General features: G+C 36.1%; 1 protein-coding gene and 1 non-coding gene across 2 annotated transcripts; both read left to right on the plus strand.

Moving 5' to 3' along the window:
* The first annotated feature begins 659 nt into the window (after window positions 1-659).
* LOC133030130 (uncharacterized) lies at window positions 660-7,617 on the plus strand. Its single transcript, XM_061102368.1, has 2 exons — window positions 660-1,221; window positions 7,499-7,617. Exons 1-2 carry the CDS (start codon window positions 660-662, stop codon window positions 7,615-7,617), a joined length of 681 nt encoding a protein of 226 aa, XP_060958351.1.
* Window positions 5,381-5,487, plus strand: LOC133033770 (small nucleolar RNA R71). The gene has a single exon (XR_009685835.1). It is a non-coding gene; the product is annotated as a small nucleolar RNA R71 (small nucleolar RNA).
* Window positions 7,618-22,863: the final 15,246 nt, after the last annotated feature.

Consider the following 22,863-nt stretch of genomic DNA (forward strand, 5'->3'; position numbering starts at 1 on the left):
AAAATTCCCCCCGAACTATTGAGATTGTTAAATTTAAGGACTTTTGTCTAATTTTAGTAAAAAAATTCTAACATGAATGAAAGTTCAAGGGGCATGATTTAGTACATATCAAAGTTTGAGGGGCAAGATTTGGTAGATATCAAAATCTGGGGAGCATGATTAAGTACAAAAACAATCACTGAAACAGTAAAATTGAATGAAATTAGACAAAAGTCCTTAAATTTAACAATCTCAATAGTTCGGGGGGAATTTTTAACGGCCAAAAAAGTTCAGGGGGCACGATTTACTACATGTCAAAGTTCAGGGGGAAAAATTACTAATTAGCCTAAAAATTAATAATAAAATTATGCATAATGTAAATTTAGCATCATAGTGTTTGAAAAAAAAAAATTAGCATCATTGTAAATATTGTTGCAAAATTGGCAGCACATATAAGAAGTAACACATTATTATTAGTGTATTTTAATATTAGATTTCACATATTTTTGCTGATAAATAATAAAAAAAAATTACTAATTAATTATGAGATGACACATTGGATATGATATGATATTATATTTTGATTAATCTAATAAAGTAAAACCTTTATTCAAGAATATATTTGAGACTAAGTAAATTATATTCTATGCCCAATTTGTGATTCACACAATGAAACAATTATGCATGTGCTAGCCTTTTGTCCTATTGCAGCTCAATGTTGGGAGAAGGCTGCTATTCGAATTCCTACACAGCAGGACACCAGTTTCTTGGACTGGTGTGTCTCGATTTTCAGTAGTGCAAACACGGCAACTTGCAGATTGTTTTGTGTCTTATGTTGGTCTATTTGGGGAGCTAGAAATGACAAAGTATGGAAAAACAAAGATTCTAGTGCCTCCTTTATTTTTGCTTTCGCTGTTTGTTACCTTGAACAATGGACTTTGGCACAAGCTCCTTACTTGGAGACATCACGGACTGGTTTACTAGTCGGGGATGGGAATGACCGATGGTGCGCACCAAATGCTAATGAAATTAAGGTAAATGTAGATGCATCAATATTTGGCAGTAGCCAAGACTATGGCTATGGAATGGTGGCTAGAGATGAACATGGTTTTATGCTGGAAGCTACTTCTCGGCTTTGTCATGGGTATGTTCGACCAGAGTTAGCTGAGGCAATTGGGGTTCGAGAGGCTTTAAGCTGGATAAAAAATAAACAATGGCCTCAGGTGACCTTAGAGACTGATTGTTTGGTGGTGGTACAAGCGATTCATAATCCAACTGTTGCTATATTTTTAAGCGCTACGCAAGTATACGCAATCAAGTAGTAAATCTCACACAGGTGAGGTCGATCCCACAGGGAATTGGATTAAGTACTACTAAATTATACTTATGATTCTATTCGGTAAATCAAAAGCAATTACGGTTTAAAAACAGTAAAATTTGAAAGAAATTCAGAAAACTTAATAACACAGTTTAAAGTTTAGCAAGATGAGACAATAGGGAGGAGAATCCTGTTGTTGTTTACCCAAATTGTTAATGATTAATTACTATCCCATTCTTGGGGTGAATGACAGATTATAAAATAACCTAGCTCCTTTCAGATCTTCTAGATTCTAAATCACATGTTATCTAATTAATTCCTTAATTAAACTAACATGAAATCAGCATTAAGCAATAATCTACTCGTCACATAAGTCATGTAAATACTTTCGTTTCACATAGAACATCGATTATCTTAATTTTAGCATTCTCAATTCTCACTTTTCAGATTTTGAATTGAGATCATAGAGCATGCACAAGGTGATCAATCTTAAACATGAAATTAAACACAAATTAAGATAATTTCACACACACAAGAATTGAGGAATGGTAATTAAACATTAACTAGGAAAACATTAAACAACAATCATCATCCTCCCTAAATGGGAAATTTAGTTCAGAAACAAATCCATAACCATTCCTATAGCAATATTCAACATAAATAAATTAAAGAGGAATAAAGAAAAGAACTGTTTGAGGATGAATTCTGGATCTTCACTTGAATCTCTATGCTCTTCCTGCCGCTCTCAGCTGTGTTTTAGGGTTCCAAATTGCTCTCCCTGACTTCCAATCGCAGTTTTCTATTTATACTTGAAATTTAGGGTTCGATGGACGAAATTACCCCCGGTCCGTACGGGATCTCGCCGCGGCCACACTTCCTCTCGCCGCGGCGAGAATGTGCCAAATTCAGCCTCTTCGTTTCTCGTATCGCCGCGGCGAGCCTCTTCATCGCCGCGGCCGTATATAGAAAAACTCAATTTTTGAGTTTTTTTCTTCGCTCAAAGACGTCTTTCAATGAATTTCTGCACCCGAGACCTCTTTTACTCCAAAGAACCTGAAAACATAGAAAACAAGCGTAATTCCGTCCCAACACAGCTAAGAATGCACATAAATTGGATCCAAAACATAGGCTAAAAATAGCCTAACAAACTCCCCCAAACTGACTCTTTACTCGTCCCCGAGTAAACTAAGACTAAACTAAAAAAAAAAACTGACAATGATAGCTGAACTTTCCAACAATTTAATTGTTACCACCACCTGCACAACTTCAATCCAAATAATAACCAGAATTTCAACTTGCCAACTCTAAGAACTAAGTTAAATGTGCAATTTACAAGTAAGTAATTCATACAAACATAAAGCATCGCAATTCCCATCAATATCACAACTGTTCTAACTTTCCAACATCCCACTAACACATAATCAATAAGTTTGAATGACATACCTCTCTCCACTAATGTTGACAAATTTCTATCTGGAATCGATAGGTCTTTTTCGGTTAAAATCACATGGCTTAGGTACATGGGTAGGTGAGAAGTCATTTAGGCTATACTATACCATAAGCACTATTAACCAAGCAAGCCTAGACATTTATTTTGCTTACTTTCCATATATCCCAAAAACAGAAATAAGAGATTGCAATTTTTTCCTTGTGTGTGCACCTCATAATTTTCTTAACTTTTTTTTCAAGAAGACACATTTTTTTCTTTTTTTTTCATAGGCACAACACACAATATTCTTATTATTTTTTTTTTTCAATCTCTCATTCCTACACTTTATATTTTTTTCACTTACAGCACTTATTCCCCCCCCAAACTTGCTTCAAGGCTCATGGCATAACAAAATATGTTCAGGGTGAAAAGAGTTTAGAATAACAAATTCAGCTCCGTGAAGTGGTGAAAAATTTTAAAACAGGCTAAGGCTCAACTTTGGGTATACTAAGGAAAATTTTTTTTTTCAGGTAGGCTTGAAAGGCTCAATCGATCCAAAGAAAATTTGCCTAAATCATTTTCCAAACAAAAATCATCAAGGATTTCGCTTCAAGAGAGTATGTCAAACAAATTCTATTTCATGTTCAATCAGTCATTCCACAATCCAAATAGAACAAAAGTGATATGTGAGAATAGCAAATGTTTTAAGTCTAAATGAACAACCTTCTAATACACATCTAATTCAATTCAAAAAGTTGCAAGTCAAGCACACAGTTATGTTTCAATCCATTGCACAAGTGAATAACAACAATTCAATCCATTTTCCAATTTAGCTATCACGCAAGACTAAAACAAACTAAACTAAAACAAATAAACTGAAAAATTCAAAGTCTCTCCCCCCAAACTAAAATGCACATTGTCCCCAATGTATGAAAATAAACCAGGGTGAGAGAAACTTACCTGAGCCCCATCAGAAGGGATCAAGTCCACCCTTTGCATCCAAAAGAGCCCTCGTACTGAATGAAGAAAATTTACCACCAATAGTGTTGATTTCAGAGTTTTGCACAAGAGTAATCTCACCTTCAGAACTACCACACATCAATCTTTTCCAACGACGCTGAATCGTTCGAAGTCGCTCTTTAGGCTTTGCTTTCTTCTTATCAGCTTTAACAAAAGAACCCTTCACCATCTCGATCTTGCAACAGGTAGGAATGTCAGTTGGGGCAAAAACATTAAAATTGACCTCTTCATCTTGGACTCGCAACTTTAACTCCCCCTTTTGAACATCTATTAATGCTCGACCCGTGGCCAAGAATGGTCTTCCCAAAATAATGGGAATAGTTGAATCTTCCTCCATATCAAGAATTAAGAAATCAGCAGGGAAGATAAACTTACCAACCTTCACCAGTACATCTTCAATTATGCCACGAGGATGAGTTAGAGAACGATCCGCTAGCTGTAGAGTCACTGTTGTGGGCTTTGCTTTTCCCAATCCTAGCCTTTTGAAGACAGACAACGGCATTAGATTAATGCTTGCTCCCAGATCACATAGAGCTTTAGTTTCCACTGAACCCCCTATAGAGCATGGAATATTGAAACTACCCGGATCTTTAAGCTTCGCGTAGTTTCTTTTGCAAAATGGCGCTACACTCCTCAGTTAAGGCCACTGTTTCATAGTCCTCCATTTTTCTCTTCTTAGACAATATTTCCTTCATGAACTTCACATAATCTGGGGCATTTGTTCCAAGGCTTCAGCAAAAGGAATGTTGATGTGTAGTCTTTTGAAGACCTCTAGAAATTTTGTAAACTGCTTGTCTAGATTGGTCTTTCGGAGTCTCTGAGGATAAGGTATCTTCACATGATGATCAATACTGATTGGTGGATACTGTTGTGGTGGTGCAGGACTATCAGTAGCCTTCTTTTCTATTGATGTCGGAGTTGGTGCTGTTTGATCTTTAACTTCTTCATTGAATGGTTGTACCACATCAGGCCCATCATAATTCTTTTCACTCCTCAAGGAAATTGCTTTACATTGCTCTTTTCCTTTTGCCTCACTAGTGCTAGGTGAATTTCCTTGAGCTTGGTTTGCCACTTGAGTAGCCAATTGTTCCATTTGAGTTTCTAGAGTTTTAATAGATGCTCTAGTTTCCATCATGAATTGGAGCAATAAATCAGCTTGGATATTGGAGCCACTAGGACTTTGTTGTTGGTTTTGTTGGGGCTGATTTCTCTGCTGGTAGAACCCCTGTTGGTTGTGCCCATAATTATTATTTTGGGAGTAGTTCCCAATGGCTTTTGCTTGATCCACTGGCAAATTATCCACATCTGCCTGACACTCTGAAAAGTGATGGTTGCCTCCACATAACTCACAAACAATTTGGGCTTGTTTAGCTTGCCCTGCAATCAGCTTTGTCAAGGCCTCAACTTGAGCTGTCAACTTTGTGATGGCATCAACCTCTAGCACACCAGCTACTTTCTTAGTTTGACTCCTTTCAGTTGGCCACTGCTGATTATTTAGAGCCATCTCCTCTAATAGATCGTAAGCCTCATTAGCACTCTTTCTCATAAAAGCTCCGCCCGCTGCTGCATCTATTAGAGTTCTAGTATTACCAACCAACCCGTTGTAGAAGTTGTGAACCAGCATCCACTTCTCTATACCATGATGGGGACACCTCCTGATCAGATCTTTAAACCTCTCCCAAGCCTCATAGAGAGATTCATTATCTTGTTGGCAGAAATTGTTGATTTCTCCTCTTAGCTTTGCAGACTTAGCTGGAGGAAAGAACTTTGACAAGAATTTTGTTGCCAGATCATTCCATGTAACAATAGAATTCGGTGGCAAAGAATTCAACCAACTCTTGGCTCGTTCTCTGAGCGAGAATGGAAACAACCTCAATCTAATGGCATCGTCGCTAACTCCATTAACTTTAAAAGTTTCACAAAGTTCCATGAAGTTAGAGAGATGCAAATTAGGATCTTCAGAAGGGAGACCACCAACCGAATCGAAGACCGCACCATTTGAAGGATGGCAGGTTTGATCTCGGTTGTTTGCATCCACTCGCCGTGGCCTAATACATGACCGCACTCCCGTCGAGTAGGGAGAATGTAATCTCTCAAGCTACCGCCATTAGCTTGATCTTCCACGCACCTCCATTATTACCATTATTACCCCCATTGTTTCCGCATTATTGTTCACATTGGCAACATGATTTCGATGTTTCAAATAGCTTGCTGAAACTCTTTCTTGCCTCTTGTTCTTTCGATTCCTCCTGCAAGTTTTCTCGATTTCAGGGTCAACTGGTAATATGACTGTTTGTCCTTGACGGCGCATGCACTTAGGATTCCTGAAATAAATAAAAAAAATTATTGCAAGAAAAAGGTTAGAAAAATCAGCAAGAGAAAATATACCAAAGTAGAAGTTAGTATAATTTTATGTAATATTAATCTTTAAACAATTCCCCGGCAACGGCGCCAAAAACTTGTTGCTATATTTTTAAGCGCTACGCAAGTATACGCAATCAAGTAGTAAATCTCACACAGGTGAGGTCGATCCCACAGGGAAGTGGATTAAGTACTACTAAATTATACTTATGATTCTATTCGGTAAATCAAAAGCAATTACGGTTTAAAAACAGTAAAATTTGAAAGAAATTCAGAAAACTTAATAACACAGTTTAAAGTTTAGCAAGATGAGACAATAGGGAGGAGAATCCTGTTGTTGTTTACCCAAATTGTTAATGATTAATTACTATCCCATTCTTGGGGTGAATGACAGATTATAAAATAACCTAGCTCCTTTCAGATCTTCTAGATTCTAAATCACATGTTATCTAATTAATTCCTTAATTAAACTAACATGAAATCAGCATTAAGCAATAATCTACTCGTCACATAAGTCATGTAAATACTTTCGTTTCACATAGAACATCGATTATCTTAATTTTAGCATTCTCAATTCTCACTTTTCAGATTTTGAATTGAGATCATAGAGCATGCACAAGGTGATCAATCTTAAACATGAAATTAAACACAAATTAAGATAATTTCACACACACAAGAATTGAGGAATGGTAATTAAACATTAACTAGGAAAACATTAAACAACAATCATCATCCTCCCTAAATGGGAAATTTAGTTCAGAAACAAATCCATAACCATTCCTATAGCAATATTCAACATAAATAAATTAAAGAGGAATAAAGAAAAGAACTGTTTGAGGATGAATTCTGGATCTTCACTTGAATCTCTATGCTCTTCCTGCCGCTCTCACCGTGTTTTAGTGGTTCCAAATTGCTCTCCCTGACTTCCAATCGCAGTTTTCTATTTATACTTGAAATTTAGGGTTCGATGGACGAAATTACCCCCGGTCCGTACGGGATCTCGCCGCGGCCACACTTCCTCTCGCCGCGGCGAGAATGTGCCAAATTCAGCCTCTTTCTGTTTCTCGTATCTCGCCGCGGCGAGCCTCTTCATCGCCGCGGCCAGATATAGAAAAACTCAATTTTTGAGTTTTTTTCTTCGGCTCAGCACGTCTTTCAATGAATTTCTGCACCCGAGACCTCTTTTACTCCAAAGAACCTGAAAACATAGAAAACAAGCGTAATTCCGTCCCAACACAGCTAAGAATGCACATAAATTGGATCCAAAACATAGGCTAAAAATAGCCTAACACCAACTCATATGACTTCTTTTTTTGGTGATGTAATAAAAGAATGTCAAAATTTGCTTGTTAATTTGTGTGGTGTATCTATTTCTTTTGTTAAACGGTCAGCAAATTTAGTAGCTCATACGATTGCTAGAGCTGCTATTTCTTACCCTGACCGTGTTTTCAGTATGGAAAATGTCCCAACTGATCTGCTTCCTCTTTTGGTTGTTGAATTTGAAGTTTAATAAAGTTTCTTCAACAAAAAAAAGTAAATTATATTCTAATTAAGAAGTTATAATTAAATAAAGTTATACTAAAAAAAAATTCAAAACACCAAAAAATATCAATGTAACAACAATAACAATAAATAATCCTTAATACTACATTATAATATAATTATTTTTAAGTAAATATAATATTTGTACGTGTATTATAATTTGGAATAAAATTATGGAAAATTACCTCATATATTATTTTTTAGTTTTTTTTTTTTTAAAAAATTTACAGTTTGGGTTTCTCCAGTAGTTTCTATGTGTGTTGCTATACGGATTTTAGTGTGAGATTGCTCCGTTTGTTGCTATAGGAGTTTTTATGTGGAATTCCATAAAAATACAAAAAAAAATAAAATTGTCTTGAAATGTAAAAATAAAAAAACTCCTCAAATTATTAATTCTACATAAATAAATTTATAAAATATATGTATTTATTTTATTGAAATGTAATCATTCTTATGTAGAGGTATACTTTGTTAATACGAGACTTAAAAAATATATAACTAATTACAATTTAGAGGTTATTATTATTTATAATTGACCCAAATTAAGATTTATTTTTTTTTTTATAATAAATTAGATTATTCTTGAATAAAATATTTTTAAATAAAGAAACTACTGTATAAATAATAGATTGTTAAAATATAATTATAACCGTCAAATTAAGAATAATTTTTTTTTACCCCTCTCTAATAATTTTGTATCAAACTTATCTTTATTTTTTTTTGTTTGTAATGCTCAAATATTTAGATAGAAAAATAAAATTATTTTATATTTTAATTTTATCAATATTATAATCTAAATTAATGTTTTTTAATAAATAATCTAAATTAATATTAAAAACTAAAAAAAAAATAAAATGAGACCAATAATAATTGAATCAATGATAAAATAATATCCAAATGTTCATCCTTATAGATAGAAACAAAATATTGATGTACTCTAAATTTTAAAATTTAACTTCAACATCTATTTAAATATAAAAAAAAAATTATAAATCAATCTATTCTAATTATAAATTCTAACCCACCATGGTTAGTTTGAATTTTTGTTGAATTACATTTTTTTTTTCTTTGTTAGTATTTCCGTAATAATTTGGACGATTTATTTTGCTAAGTCGTTTTGTAAATAGATGTGAACACATCTAGAAAATAGTACATAGACATTACTAATCAATGATGACAATAATAATTAATAGGTTATCTTTTGAAAAATAATACAAATAAGTAAGTATTGATAATGACTTTCCACATAATAATCCAACATCATTTTCCAAAGTAAAGCGGAAGTGCAAGAGGGTGGAAATTGTATTAGAGGAAAAAAGTTTGTGTTTGTTGTTTTCTATTTTAGAAAATGAATATTTCTCTATTTTGTTTGTATTTTTTTCTAAACTAAACTAAAATTGTATATTAAAATTAAAATTTGTCCCTGCCTTCTTAGCTGGTTCCAGGCAGTAAAGCAAATATAGGAGATTTGGGAGAGTGACCGACACCCAGCCGCCGCTACGGACCATCTCCATTCTCCACTCCATTTCATCAATTTGGTTCAATTAATTGCATTTAATCACTCTGTTCCATTTTTGGGGACCAAAATATAATCTACTTACGTATATTTACAATTTCACCCTATAGTTTTTATGTATAATCTATGTCTATGACCAACGTTTTTCACGTTTGTATAAATACAAAGTAAAAGGTCTTCAATGGCTTGAATTTTGTCACTATGCCGTTTTGCAAGATCCTTTGTCGTTTTATGCAATTAAATTAAAGTTACTTGAATTTATATATGACGTATTGGCCCTATTTTTATTTTATTTTTTAAATAACATCAACAATACTAGCTTCTTGGCTAGAAAGTCAGCTAATCCCTCCGTATAAAAGTGAAGACTACTACGCTTAGGAAAGTAAAAACTAATGACTAACTAAATCTAAAGTTGAAAAGAAAATATGGAGAAACCCCCACTGAAGAAGGCATTTGTCTTGAGACAAAGAAACCAATACTTGACAATTTGAAAAAAAATATTAACTTCTTGCTAGGAATTCTGTTAAGCCCAAGACAGAGCTAACGTGATAGCTTAAGCTTCGGCTTCCATAGCAGAAGCACTGGCAGCAGTGGTATGTTGGATATATTAAAGGCCCACGAGCCATTTTCAGAGTTGACACTTATAACAGCAATACCAACTACATTGTTAGATTAGAAAGGATCAGTAAAGAGTGAAAACTTCACCTTTACCACATTAAAATCATTAGCAATTCCAACTGGGACTCTAGATCGAATCTCACTACCCTCATAAGCTACAAGATCAAAAAATAAAAATAAAATTCTGACAGTACAAGAAGGCAATTGAGGAAAAGAACCTTGAATTCTAGAACAATTTCTCTGATGCCACACTTCCAACACAATTTCTTTGTAGTGTTGCAAAAGGCCATTTGGTTTTTAGGTGTGTTTCCCTTGTGGATTGATAAGATTCTAGGTAGCTCATTGGTCCAGTTCCTGGAAGCTTTTCTCTCCAACCTCAAGGATATCAACAGTATTGGCCCCATTTAGCTAACTTATTTAAGCTTTTTTTTTTCCGCTTCTAAGAGTAAAAAAAAAAATATTTTAGAAGTGTTTGGATAAAACATATATATATTTTTTTAATTTAAAAATCATTTTAAAAGAAACTAGACTTTGTAGTTTCTTCTAAAAAAACCTTATTTGAGAAAGTATTTTTAAAATCAAATTATATACTTCTAATTTACTTACATAACATAATTTTTTTAAGGAAAATTTGCGGCATAAATATCTTATATTTTTTATTTCATACTGTTAATTCTATTTTTGGCATATTTAATTGACAAAAATATTTTATTATTTATTATTATTTTCGGCTAGTATGCTTTAATATGGTTTCCTATTTTGTGTATTCAAACTGGAAGAAAAGTTGTCTAGCTTTCCTATTTTTGGAAAAAAGGTAAAAATGGTAAGTTTGGTTACCCATTTCTTTTTTATCTAACCAGCTGTATAATCTGATCCTTTGTTGAGTTTCCCATTTTCTCAGATCAGATTTCTTGAAGAGAAAACCGGAGCTAAACTTTCCTTTTCTATAAAAGGAAAGTTGTAGTTACTGCCGACGATTCTGTAGGTACAGAAACGGAAATTCCTGGACTGATTGAAGAATTATTTTAGGGAAGTTTCTAGTGGGTTGAGGTCTTGTTCAGACCGAATGTAAGCTGTCTATGAGATGTATATTCATTATAAATACATCTTATAGCAGCTAGGTTTTGTATCTCTTTTCATACACTTAGAATTGTATTCATATCTTAAGAAAAGAGTGTCTTTGTTAATCTCTTTCAATCACTTTCAAATCTCAAGGAAAGAGTGTCTTTGTTATGTAGAGAAGAGTTGTTCTACTCTTACTCTGTTTATTTGTTGTTTGTATTGTCTTGAGTCTGTATTCAAGTCTACAACGAAGAAGAACATCAGTGCACCTTTGGGAGAAGGGTATTTACAAGTTTTCAGGAGATTGCTTTTGAAGTCTTGCATCGGGAGGATACAAGCACACCTTCGGGAGAAGGGTTTTACAAGCTTTCGGGAGATTACTTTTGAAGTCTTGCATCGGGATGATACAAGCACACAACCTTCGGGAGATGGTTGTATAGGCTTTCGGGAGATAGCCTTTAAGCCTTGAATCGGGAGGATTCAAGCACTCTTCAAGGTGATCGAAGGGAGTTCGAGCTCTTGGAGTTTTATCAAGATTCGGTTAGTAGGTAGAATACATCAAGCTTGCGGCATACAATAAGAGGGAGTCTATTTATGCATAAGTCAATTACTTTGTATTTTTGATACCGATCTAATGAATCTTATCTCTGGGCGTGGCCCCGTGGACTAGTAACAATCTGAAAGGATTGTTGAAACCACGTACAAAAATCTTGTGTGTTTTTACTTTTATGCACTGTTTGTTTTTCTGGGTTTCTTTGGAGTTACAGAGTTGTATTCTGTAACTACGGAAAAACTGTTTTCAGTACCAGTTTCATTATTCCGCATTTAATTAATCATTAATTAAATAATTAAACTGGAATATTAAAATACGGAATTTCAATTGGTATCAGAGCAAGTCACTAAATTCTTAGTGAGATCTTGAGGTTATTCCGTTTAACTTGTTTTGTGTGAGATGTCTTTATTTACAGAAGGAAGCTCTATCTCTCGACCTCCTCTGTTGAATGAGTCGAATTATCCTTATTGGAAGGTCAGGATGAGAGCATTCATCAAATCGCAAGATGAGAAGGCATGGAGAGCTATTCTTACAGGTTGGTCTCAACCTACTGAAAATGATGAAAAAGGTAATACTCAGGTAAAATCTGAACTCAGTTGGACCACTGAAGATGAAAAATTGTCTGGTTATAATAATAAGGCTTTACATGCTATTTTTAATGGTGTTGGTGAAGGCTTTATTAAATTAATCTCATCTTGTGAATCTGCAAAGGAAGCATGGGAAATCCTTCAAATTCAATTTGAAGGTACTGCTGATGTAAAGAGATCACGATTTACCATGCTCCAAACTAGATTTGATGAATTGAGAATGTCAGAAACTGAAACTTTAAATGATTTTTACGAAAGATTATCTGATATTTCTAATGAGTTTTTTGCTTTGGGAGAAAAATTAGATGAATCTGTCTTGGTTCGGAAAATTGTTCGTGTGCTTCCTGACAGGTTTGACACAAAATTGCTAGCAATGGAAGAGGCAAAAGACTTTGGCAAAATGAAGGTTGAGGAACTCATGGGTTCTTTAAGAACTTTTGAGTCAAATCAACAGATCAAGAAAAAGAGTAAGCAAAGTTTCTCGAATGAGAAAAGCAAAGGTATTGCTTTCAATGATTCTGAAAATATTGTTTCTGATGATGAAAATGATGATAAAATGACCTTGTTAGCAAAAAAGTTCCAAAGATACATGAAATCTGTTGGAAATAAAATGAACTTTTCAAAGAACTCAAATGGTAACATTTCAGGTAACAATCCCTCTAAACCTTTTTCATCTAACAAAGATATTCGTTGCAGAGAGTGTGAAGGGTATGGTCATATTCAATCTGAATGTGCCAATACCTTAAAGAAAAATAAAAAGGGATTGAATGTTACTTGGAGTGATGATTCTGAAAGTAGTGAAGATGAAAAAGAAAAAGTTGCTCTAACAAGTGTTTTGTCAAGAAATTTGCAGGAAAAAGGAAAATTCATGTGCATGAATAATACCTCGATCGATGACAACAAGGAAGAATCTAGATCTGAATCAGATGAGTCAGAAATTGATGAGAATTCTATGGTTGAATCCTACAAGGTAATGTTTGGTAAGTTGATGGAAACTTGTGCTGAAAATCGCTCCCTGGTTAAAGATAATAAAGTCTTGTGTAACAACATTAATGAGTTGGAAGATAAACTTAAATGTTGTGAATCTGAACTATCTTTAAAAGAGTCTAAAATTATTTCTTTAACCAAGGAACTTGATAACATTAAAAAGAATGTGAAAATGCAAAATCCAGGTTCCACCATATTTGAAAAAATTCAAAAATCTGGCCAAACCAATCATGCTGGTCTGGGTTATGTTTCTAATCAACCTAATTCTAATACCACTTTTGTTAAATCTAATAGTTTTGTTTCTGGAAGAACTGTTTCTACCTTGCAGGTTTCTGTCTCTACAGCAAAGCACTCTGCTGTTACAGAAAAGAAGCACCACGGTAAGTTTGACAATTCCAAAGGGAATGGAAGACGTTTCATCCCTATTTGCCATTTTTGTGGGAGAAAAGGTCACATTCGACCTAAATGCATCACTATGCAAAACATGTTTAAATCTAATTACATTGGAAATAAACATGTTTTACAAAAACAAAAATGGGTTGTCAAAAATAAATGCTTGGTAGGTTCTTCTTGTTTTAAAACTATTGCTACTAACATGTGGTACTTTGATAGTGGGTGTTCAAGACACATGACAGGTGAAAAAGAATATCTTGAGAACATTAGACCAATGCAGTGTGAAGTAGTTACTTTTGGTAACGGTCTTGTTGAAAAAGTCATAGGGATAGGAACTCTCAATTTCGAAGGGCTTCCTAGACTGATGTTGGTTGATGGACTAAAAGCTAATCTTCTTAGCATTAGTCAAATTTGTGATCAGGGTTATACTATGAGCTTTGATAGTAACCATTGTTATGTGTATAATATTCTTGGTGAAATTGTCTTGCAAGGGTTCAGATCTAATGATAACTGTTACACCATCACTACCTATGCTACTTGTCACTCTGTTATTAACACCATTTATTTATGGCATGAAAAACTTGGTCATATTCATTTTAAAAATCTGAGGAGATTGTCTAATGCAGGTTTTGTTCGAGGATTACCTAAATTAGGTAAGGAGTCTTTGGGAAAATGTGGACCATGTCAGCTTGGTAAGCAACTGAAAATTTCTCATAAGAGTTTCTGTTGTGAATATTTCCAGAGTTCTCGAACTCCTACATATGGACTTAATGGGTCCAATCCAGGTTGAAAGCTTGAATGGTAAGAGGTATATTTTTGTGTGTGTTGATGATTTCTCTTGGTTTTCATGGGTAGAATTTTTTAGAGAAAACATTGATACTTTTGATGTTTTTAAGTATCTTTGCTTGAAATTAAAAGTTCAAAAAGATTGCAACATTGGTAAGATAGTTCGTGGTAAGAGTAATCATGGAAAAGATTTTGAAAATACTGTGTATGGTAAATTCTGTAAATCTTATGGTATTTTTCATAATCTTTCTGCTCCTAAAACCCCACAACAAAATGGAGCGGTTAAGGATTCTCACCTTCTTGATCATGTTTTAGACGAGGCTTTGTATCGCTTGAAAGAAGCACCCCGTGCTTGGTATGAGCGTCTATCTGAGTTTTTACACTCTCATTGTAACGCCCTGTCCAACAGGGACGCCACGTGTGTGCAATTTAATAAAATACTGATATTTATATAATATGTAATTATACTAAAAGTGTGGGTAATTAAATTTTGATAATTAAAATTCAACTTTTAAACTGTTTAACAAAAGATAAGTAATATGGACTACGGTGTTCCCCTGTTTTCAAAATATTCACAAACTAGTTTCAAAGTATTTTACAACATAAACTTTATACTTCCAAAATACAATCAAAATAGAGCATCCTGTTTATTGGGCCGTGTCACTGCGGCTGGTATGTACATTGCTGCTGCGACCACAAACTCATGGTTGCTCAACTTTTGCCTTTCCTTTACCTGCACCATAAAGAGACTCAGCAAGAAAAGTAACGAAAACGTTAACTGAAAATGATTATCAATTTAATCTCATACCAATATGTTTACTCATTATACAATATCATAAAGTATTCCTTTACACATTACACATTCACATTACACAATCTTGGTACTTTATAAAGTACCCCTTTTTACCACTCGTTAACCACGAGCTGAATATGTCACTATCGTTGCCCGATAAAGCAGACGATAAGTAAGAAACCTAACCGCGGTTTCAAGAGTAATTACTCGTAACGGTAATAACCGTTTCCAACCCTAGGTCATAACCTAGGCTTATTAAATATTTAATCAAAGTCTTGATAATAATCAAGGCCACTTCCATTCAACCATTAATCTTTAACCACATACGGTGCTTACCGCTTTTCTTACCTTGGTTCAGAAATCAAGAGTACGGGCCGACCTGAGTGGAAAACAAGCTAAGCAATTCCGGTCCTATGTCATGACAATTAAAACTCAAATGAAAACCTTAATCAAATTTCTGATAATCAACTATTCTCACAACCGAACACACCCTACTTTCCCCCAGATCAAACTAGCTTAACCATCTCTAAAACACCCTGAATTCCACTCCGAAAGACACCCCGAAACAGATCGGACTTGAGGAGAAAAACCCAAAATCTCCCTTTCCTGGGAAAAACGGTCGGCCGTTTTTCAGACACCCAGAAAAACTACTCGCCTTTTTTTTCCTGGCAGCCATGGTGATTTCTGGTTTTTCACCCCCAAAACCAATCAAACCTCCACCAAATCTAACCAAACTTTCCAGAACAGTATATTATGGCAATTATAACATAACCAAACAACCATTTCAATGCAATATATCAATTTGCTCAAAATCACATTTCAAAGTGAAGAAAAACTAAATTTTCTCTCAACAACCATATTCAATTTCAACCAGCCATTAACCTCACTCAATTTTCATTCAAACAAGTTCCAATTCAACCCTAAGAACCTACCTTACCCTCAGTTTATACCCCAGCTCAGAATTCATTGAAAACCTTCACCAAAACCTATACTAAACTCAAAAAATTTAATCAAGAGAAGAGTAGAAGGATCATACCTCCACTTAGCTAGCTTCTAGGGTTAAGATTAGGTCAGGAAATTGAAGAAATGCAATGAATTTTCCTTGGTTCCCAGCTGCTTCTGTGTGGTTCTAAGGAAGAGAAGAAGAAAAAAAAAAGAAGCTTGATGTTATGAATTTTTTTTTTGTTTTCTTGCCTTGGAAGTAACTTTAAATAGGGTTTGCTTTTCTTTTCTTTTCTTTCTTTTTTAAATAACAATCAGCCCACCAAAATTCAAAGGTCAAAAAGTCAAAAACATAAAAATGACTAATTTACCCTTCAAAGAAACCTAAACTAAAATTATAACCTAGGGGCATTTATGGTAATTTTACTAATTCCCCAATCCGACATTCTAATAAAATTATAACTTAATCCGGGATATTCTCAAAATAATCCTTTCATTTAATGTCGTGACATTACTAACCACATCGCCAAATTTTCACAATTGCCGGGCCCGAAAATAACGTATTTCATTAAATAATTTCTCAACAATTTACCTAAGTAAGATCATAATCCTACTTTATTTCCCAAGTAATTACATATTTAATAAAATATGTCTATTTAAATATTATTTATTTTCTGGGATATTACAACTATCCCCCACTGATAGGAATTTTGTCCTCAAAATTTACCTGAAAAGCTCGGGATACAACTCCCGCATCTGCGACTCTAACTCCCAAGTCGCTTCTTCAACTTTGCTGTTCCGCCACAACACTTTAACTAGCGGAATATTCTTGTTCCGCAGCACCTTTTCTTTCCTGTCTAAGATTTGTACTGGTTGTTCTTCATATGACAGGTCGGTTTGAAGCTCAATGTCTTCATAACTTAAGATATGAGTTGTATCAGATACATATTTCCGAAGCATCGAGACATGAAACACGTTATGAACCCAAGATAAAGCAGGAGGTAGAGCCAACCGATAAGCTACCTGACCTACTTTCTCAAGAATCTCAAATGGACCAATAAATTTGGGACTCAACTTTCCTTTCTTCCCGAACCTTCGAATTCCTTTCATTGGGGATACCCGAAGAAAAACAAAATCCACAACTTGGAATTCAACATCTCTACGCTTTGGATCTGCGTAGCTTTTCTGTCTACTTTGGGAAGCAAGCATACGAGCTTGAATCTTTTCAATAGCCTCCCTCGTTCTTTGGACAGCTTCAGGTCCAAGGTACCTACGTTCACCAAATTTCATCCCAAAGTGAATAGGTGATCGACATTTCCTTCCATAAAGCATCTCATACGGAGCCATGCCAATGGTACTCTGATAACTATTGTTATAAGAAAACTCAATCAGAGGTAGGTACTTGTTCCAAGAACCTTCAAAATCCATTACACATGCCCTCAACATATCCTCAAGTATCTCGATAGTCCTTTCAGATTGACCATCGGTTTGAGGATGAAAATCTGTACTAAATTTCAACTTAGTACCCATTGCTTGCTGTAACCTTTCCCAAAATTTGGATGTAAATTTTGGATCTCGATCTGAAACTATCGACTTTGGGGCACCATGAAGTCGAACTATCTCCTTGATATACAAATCTGCATATTGATCCACTGTATACGTTGTCCTCACCGGGAGAAAGTGAGCGGACTTCATATATCGATCCACTATTACCCAAATAGAATCATAATACCCTACTGTTCTGGGTAAACCCACCACAAAATCCATGGTATTGTCTTCCAATTTCCATTCAGGAATCTTTAGAGGTTGAAGCAAACCTGCCGGCCTTTGGTGTTCTGCTTTAATTTGTTGACAGGTTAAGCATTTTGACACAAATTCAACAATATCCCTCTTCATACCCGACCACCAGTATAAAGCTTTCACATCATGATACATCTTGGTTGTTCCTGGGTGTAAGGAGTACGGTGTAGTATGAGATTCATCAAGAATCTCCTGTCTGATTTCTTTATCAACCGGCACACAGATTCTATTCTTGTATCGTAACAACCCATCAGATAAACATGAAAAATCTTTTGCCAATCCGGCCTCTAACTTCTCCTTATGCCCCCGTAGCTCAAGATCTCCTTGTTGAGCTACTCTAATCCTTTCCAATAAATCAGACTGTATGGTGATATTAGCAAGTTTTCCAATTACAAATTCAATTCCCGCTCTCGTCATATCCTCAGCCAACTTTGCTGAGATTTCCTTTAGTTCACAAACTTGCTCTGGTCCTTTCCGACTTAGAGCATCCGCTACCACATTTGCTTTACCAGGGTGGTAGAGAATCTCGCAGTCATAATCTTTGACCAGTTCTAACCATCGTCGTTGCCTCATATTTAAATCCTTCTGAGTGAAAAAGTACTTGAGGCTTTTGTGATCTGTATAAATTTCACACTTCTCACCATACAGATAGTGACGCCAAACTTTTAGTGCAAAGACAACCGCTGCTAATTCAATATCATGGGTAGGATATCGTTGTTCATACTCCTTCAATTGCCTGGATGCATAAGCAATCACTTTCCCTGACTGCATAAGAACACAACCTAACCCTTGTTTGGATGCATCACAATAAATCACAAACTTTTCATCACTTTTTGGTAAAGTTAACACAGGAGCGGTAATCAACCTTTGCTTCAATTCCTGGAAACTACATTCACACTTGTTAGTCCAAACAAACTTACAATTCTTTCGGGTCAATTTAGTTAAAGGCGTAGAAATCTTTGCAAAGCCTTCAACGAATCTTCGATAATACCCTGCTAACCCCAGGAAACTTCTAACTTCGGTTGCTGACTTAGGTCGAGGCCACCACGCATCGCTTCGATCTTTACTGGGTCCACTAAAATACCATCTTTACTCACCACATGGCCCAAGAAACTCACCTGAGGTAACCAAAATTCACATTTCTTAAACTTGGCATACAACTTATGTTCCCTGAGACGTTGTAATACCATTCGAAGATGTCTTTCGTGAGTCTCTTCTGAGTCCGAATAAATTAGAATGTCATCAATAAAGACAATAACAAAATCATCCAGAAAGTCTTTGAACACTCGGTTCATCAGGTCCATAAATGCTGCTGGGGCATTTGTTAATCCGAAGGACATTACCAGGAATTCGTAATGGCCATACCGGGTCTGGAAAGCTGTCTTGGGAATATCCTCCTCCCGAATCCTCAGTTGGTGATAACCAGACCGAAGATCAATCTTGGAAAAGATAGTCTTTCCCTGCAGCTGATCAAATAAATCATCTATTCTTGGCAAAGGATACTTATTCTTCACTGTCAACTTGTTTAACTCCCGATAATCTATGCACATTCGTAAAGTTCCATCTTTCTTTTTCACGAACAAAACTGGTGCACCCCAAGGTGAAGTGCTAGGTCTAGTAAATTTTAAATCCATCATCCCCTGTAATTGAACTTTTAACTCTTTCATCTCTGCAGGTGCCATCCTGTAGGGAGCTTTCGATACAGGCTCAGCTCCTGGTATTAAATCAATCTCAAAATCAATTTCACGTTTTGGTGGCAACCCTGGTAACTCTTCTGGGAACACATCCAGAAATTCTCGAACCACTGGGACATGCTCCGGTCCCGCTAGTGGTTCCCTAGTAATATCCACAACACTTGCTAAGAAACCAATGCACCCCTCACACAAAAAATCCCTTGCCTTAAGTGCTGAAATTAAAGGAATCCGAGATCCCTGCATCTTACCCACAAATACAAAAGGATCCTCACCCTCAGGCTGAAAAGTTACCATTTTTCTCTTACAATCAATGGTGGCGTTGTATTTAGCAAACCAATCCATTCCCAAAATAACATCAAAATCCTCCAGGTTCAATTCTATCAGATCAACTGATAACTCTCTTCCTTCCACAAATACTGGAAGGGATCGAACCCACCTGCTGGAGATAACCAACTCCCCAGTAGGCAACAAGGTTCCAAAACCTCTAGAAAGCACATCACTAGGTTTATTCAGCTTCTCAATTATTCTACTTGAAATATAAGAATGCGTCGCACCAGAATCAATTAACACAGTCAATAAAGTACCAGCAACAGAAAGCTGACCTGTCACAGTAGAAGGACCAGCATCAGCCTCAGCTTGAGTCAGGGCAAACACTCGGGCAGGAGTGGGTGTATCATCCTTCTTTTGCTCTAGTCATAGCAATTGTGGACAATTTCTCTTCATGTGACCCACCATTCCACAGTGGAAACAGGCCCTGGCCTGACACTCGCCCAGGTGATGCCTTTTACATCTCAAACATTCAGGAAAAGTCCGCCAATTTTCGTTTCCACCACGACGGAAACCTTGGTTACCCTGGAATCTTTTGTTTAGGCCTGCTGCTGATGATTCACTAGGTCTTTTCTTGCGGTCACCGGGATCAGTACCCCTACCCGAACCAGCACCTGCTGTTTGCTTCCATGAATCTCTTCTGGCAATATTTTTCTTTCGTATCTGAGCTTCTGCACCCTCAGAAACTAAGGCCAACTCAACTATTTGAGCATAAGTTCGGGCAACCCCCGGTTGTTTAGAAGCAACAATCACATCCCGGGCGATGTGTTCATCCAGCCCCCGAATAAACTTTGCTTTTCTAGCAGCTTCAGTAGCCACCTCATCTGAGGCAAACTTTGCCAGTCGTTCAAACTTAGTAGCATACTCTGTCACAGTCATACTACCCTGAGTTAACCGTATAAACTCTTCTGCCTTTGCTGCCTTAATAGACTCATTATAATACTTCTCATAAAATAAGGCCCGAAAAGTTTCCCAGGTCATGTTATTCAGATCATGGCCCTGAGATACAATCTCCCACCAAATACGGGCATCATCTCGTAGCATATAAGTAGCACACCTGACCCGGTCATTATCTTCAACTCGCATAAAATAAAAAATGGATGTTATCATACTCATCCATTGCTCCGCCTTGAGTGGATCAGCACCACCCTCAAACACTGGTGGGTTCTGCTTCCTGAACCGCTCATATAATGGTTCCAAACAATTCCGTGCATCCGGTGGCACTACCAGAGGTGCCGGAGGATCAGGATTAAGGTTTAGAGCAGGCTGAGCTCGCTGCTCTCTTAATTCTCTGATTTGCTTACCCTGCTGCCGAATAGTTTCTTGCATTGCAGCATATAACTCTTCCCAGTTAGGTGGTGGTGGAGGGTTCTCACCCTCACCGGCAGCCCCGAGCCCAGCTAGCTCACGGGTACCCCTACCAGTCCGCCTCGGGTGCATAACTATACACCTGCGATCACATTCCATGTAATAGCAATACTGATAAGTATTTCCATATATTATAATTCTACCCACACCATTACGATATCAACATAATTCAAATAATCAGGTCATCAGAAAATTAACAAACTATCTTTTAACTTAAAGCTTACTAAACCATGAGTCGATCAGGTCCTTGCAGCCAATGTACATATCAAACCAGTCTTCAGGATCTAAAAACCTTGGCGCTCTGATACCATGCTGTAACGCCCTGTCCAACAGGGACGCCACGTGTGTGCAATTTAATAAAATACTGATATTTATATAATATGTAATTATACTATAAGTGTGGGTAATTAAATTTTGATAATTAAAATTCAACTTTTAAACTGTTTAACAAAAGATAAGTAATATGGACTACGATGTTCCCCTGTTTTCAAAATATTCACAAACTAGTTTCAAAGTATTTTACAACATAAACTTTATACTTCCAAAATACAATCAAAATAGAGCATCCTGTTTACTGGGCCGTGTTACTGCGGCTGGTATGTACATTGCTTCTGCGACCACAAACTCATGGTTGCTCAACTTTTGCCTTTCCTTTACCTGCACCATAAAGCACCCGTGAGTCACAGAGACTCAGCAAGAAAAGTAACGAAAACGTTAACTGAAAATGATTATCAATTTAATCTCATACCAATATGTTTACTCATTATACAATATCATAAAGTATTCCCTTACACATTACACATTCACATTACACAATCTTGGTACTTTATAAAGTACCCCTTTTTACCACTCGTTAACCACGAGCTGAATATGTCACTATCGTTGCCCGATAAAGCAGACGATAAGTAAGAAACCTAACCGCGGTTTCAAGAGTAATTACTCGTAACGGTAATAACCGTTTCCAACCCTAGGTCATAACCTAGGCTTATTAAATATTTAATCAAAGTCTTGATAATAATCAAGGCCACTTCCATTCAACCATTAATCTTTAACCACATACGGTGCTTACCGCTTTTCTTACCTTGGTTCAGAAATCAAGAGTACGGGCCGACCTGAGTGGAAAACAAGCTAAGCAATTCCGGTCCTATGTCATGACAATTAAAACTCAAATGAAAACCTTAATCAAATTTCTGATAATCAACTATTCTCACAACCGAACACACCCTACTTTCCCCCAGATCAAACTAGCTTAACCATCTCTAAAACACCCTGAATTCCACTCCGAAAGACACCCCGAAACAGATCGGACTTGAGGAGAAAAACCCAAAATCTCCCTTTCCTGGGAAAAACGGTCGGCCGTTTTTCAGACACCCAGAAAAACGGCCTGCCTTTTTTTTCCTGGCAGCCATGGTGATTTCTGGTTTTTCACCCCAAAAACCAATCAAACCTCCACCAAATCTAACCAAACTTTCCAGAACAGTATATTATGGCAATTATAACATAACCAAACAACCATTTCAATGCAATATATCAATTTGCTCAAAATCACACTTCAAAGTGAAGAAAAACTAAATTTTCTCTCAACAACCATATTCAATTTCAACCAGCCATTAACCTCACTCAATTTTCATTCAAACAAGTTCCAATTCAACCCTAAGAACCTACCTCACCCTCAGTTTATACCCCAGCTCAGAATTCATTGAAAACCTTCACCAAAACCTATACTAAACTCAAAAAATTTAATCAAGAGAAGAGTAGAAGGATCATGCCTCCACTTAGCTAGCTTCT

Source organism: Cannabis sativa, chromosome 1 (genome assembly GCF_029168945.1).
Source record: "Cannabis sativa cultivar Pink pepper isolate KNU-18-1 chromosome 1, ASM2916894v1, whole genome shotgun sequence".
Lineage (NCBI taxonomy): Eukaryota > Viridiplantae > Streptophyta > Magnoliopsida > Rosales > Cannabaceae > Cannabis > Cannabis sativa.

Excerpts from the sequence above, each read along its gene's own strand:
- LOC133030130 (XM_061102368.1), top strand. The coding sequence starts at position 660 with ATGCATGTGCTAGCCTTTTGTCCTATTGCAGCTCAATGTTGGGAGAAG. Across the intron at positions 1,222-7,498 it reads GGTGACCTTAGAGACTGATT|CAAATTTAGTAGCTCATACG; the intron begins GTTTGGTGGTGG and ends TTAAACGGTCAG.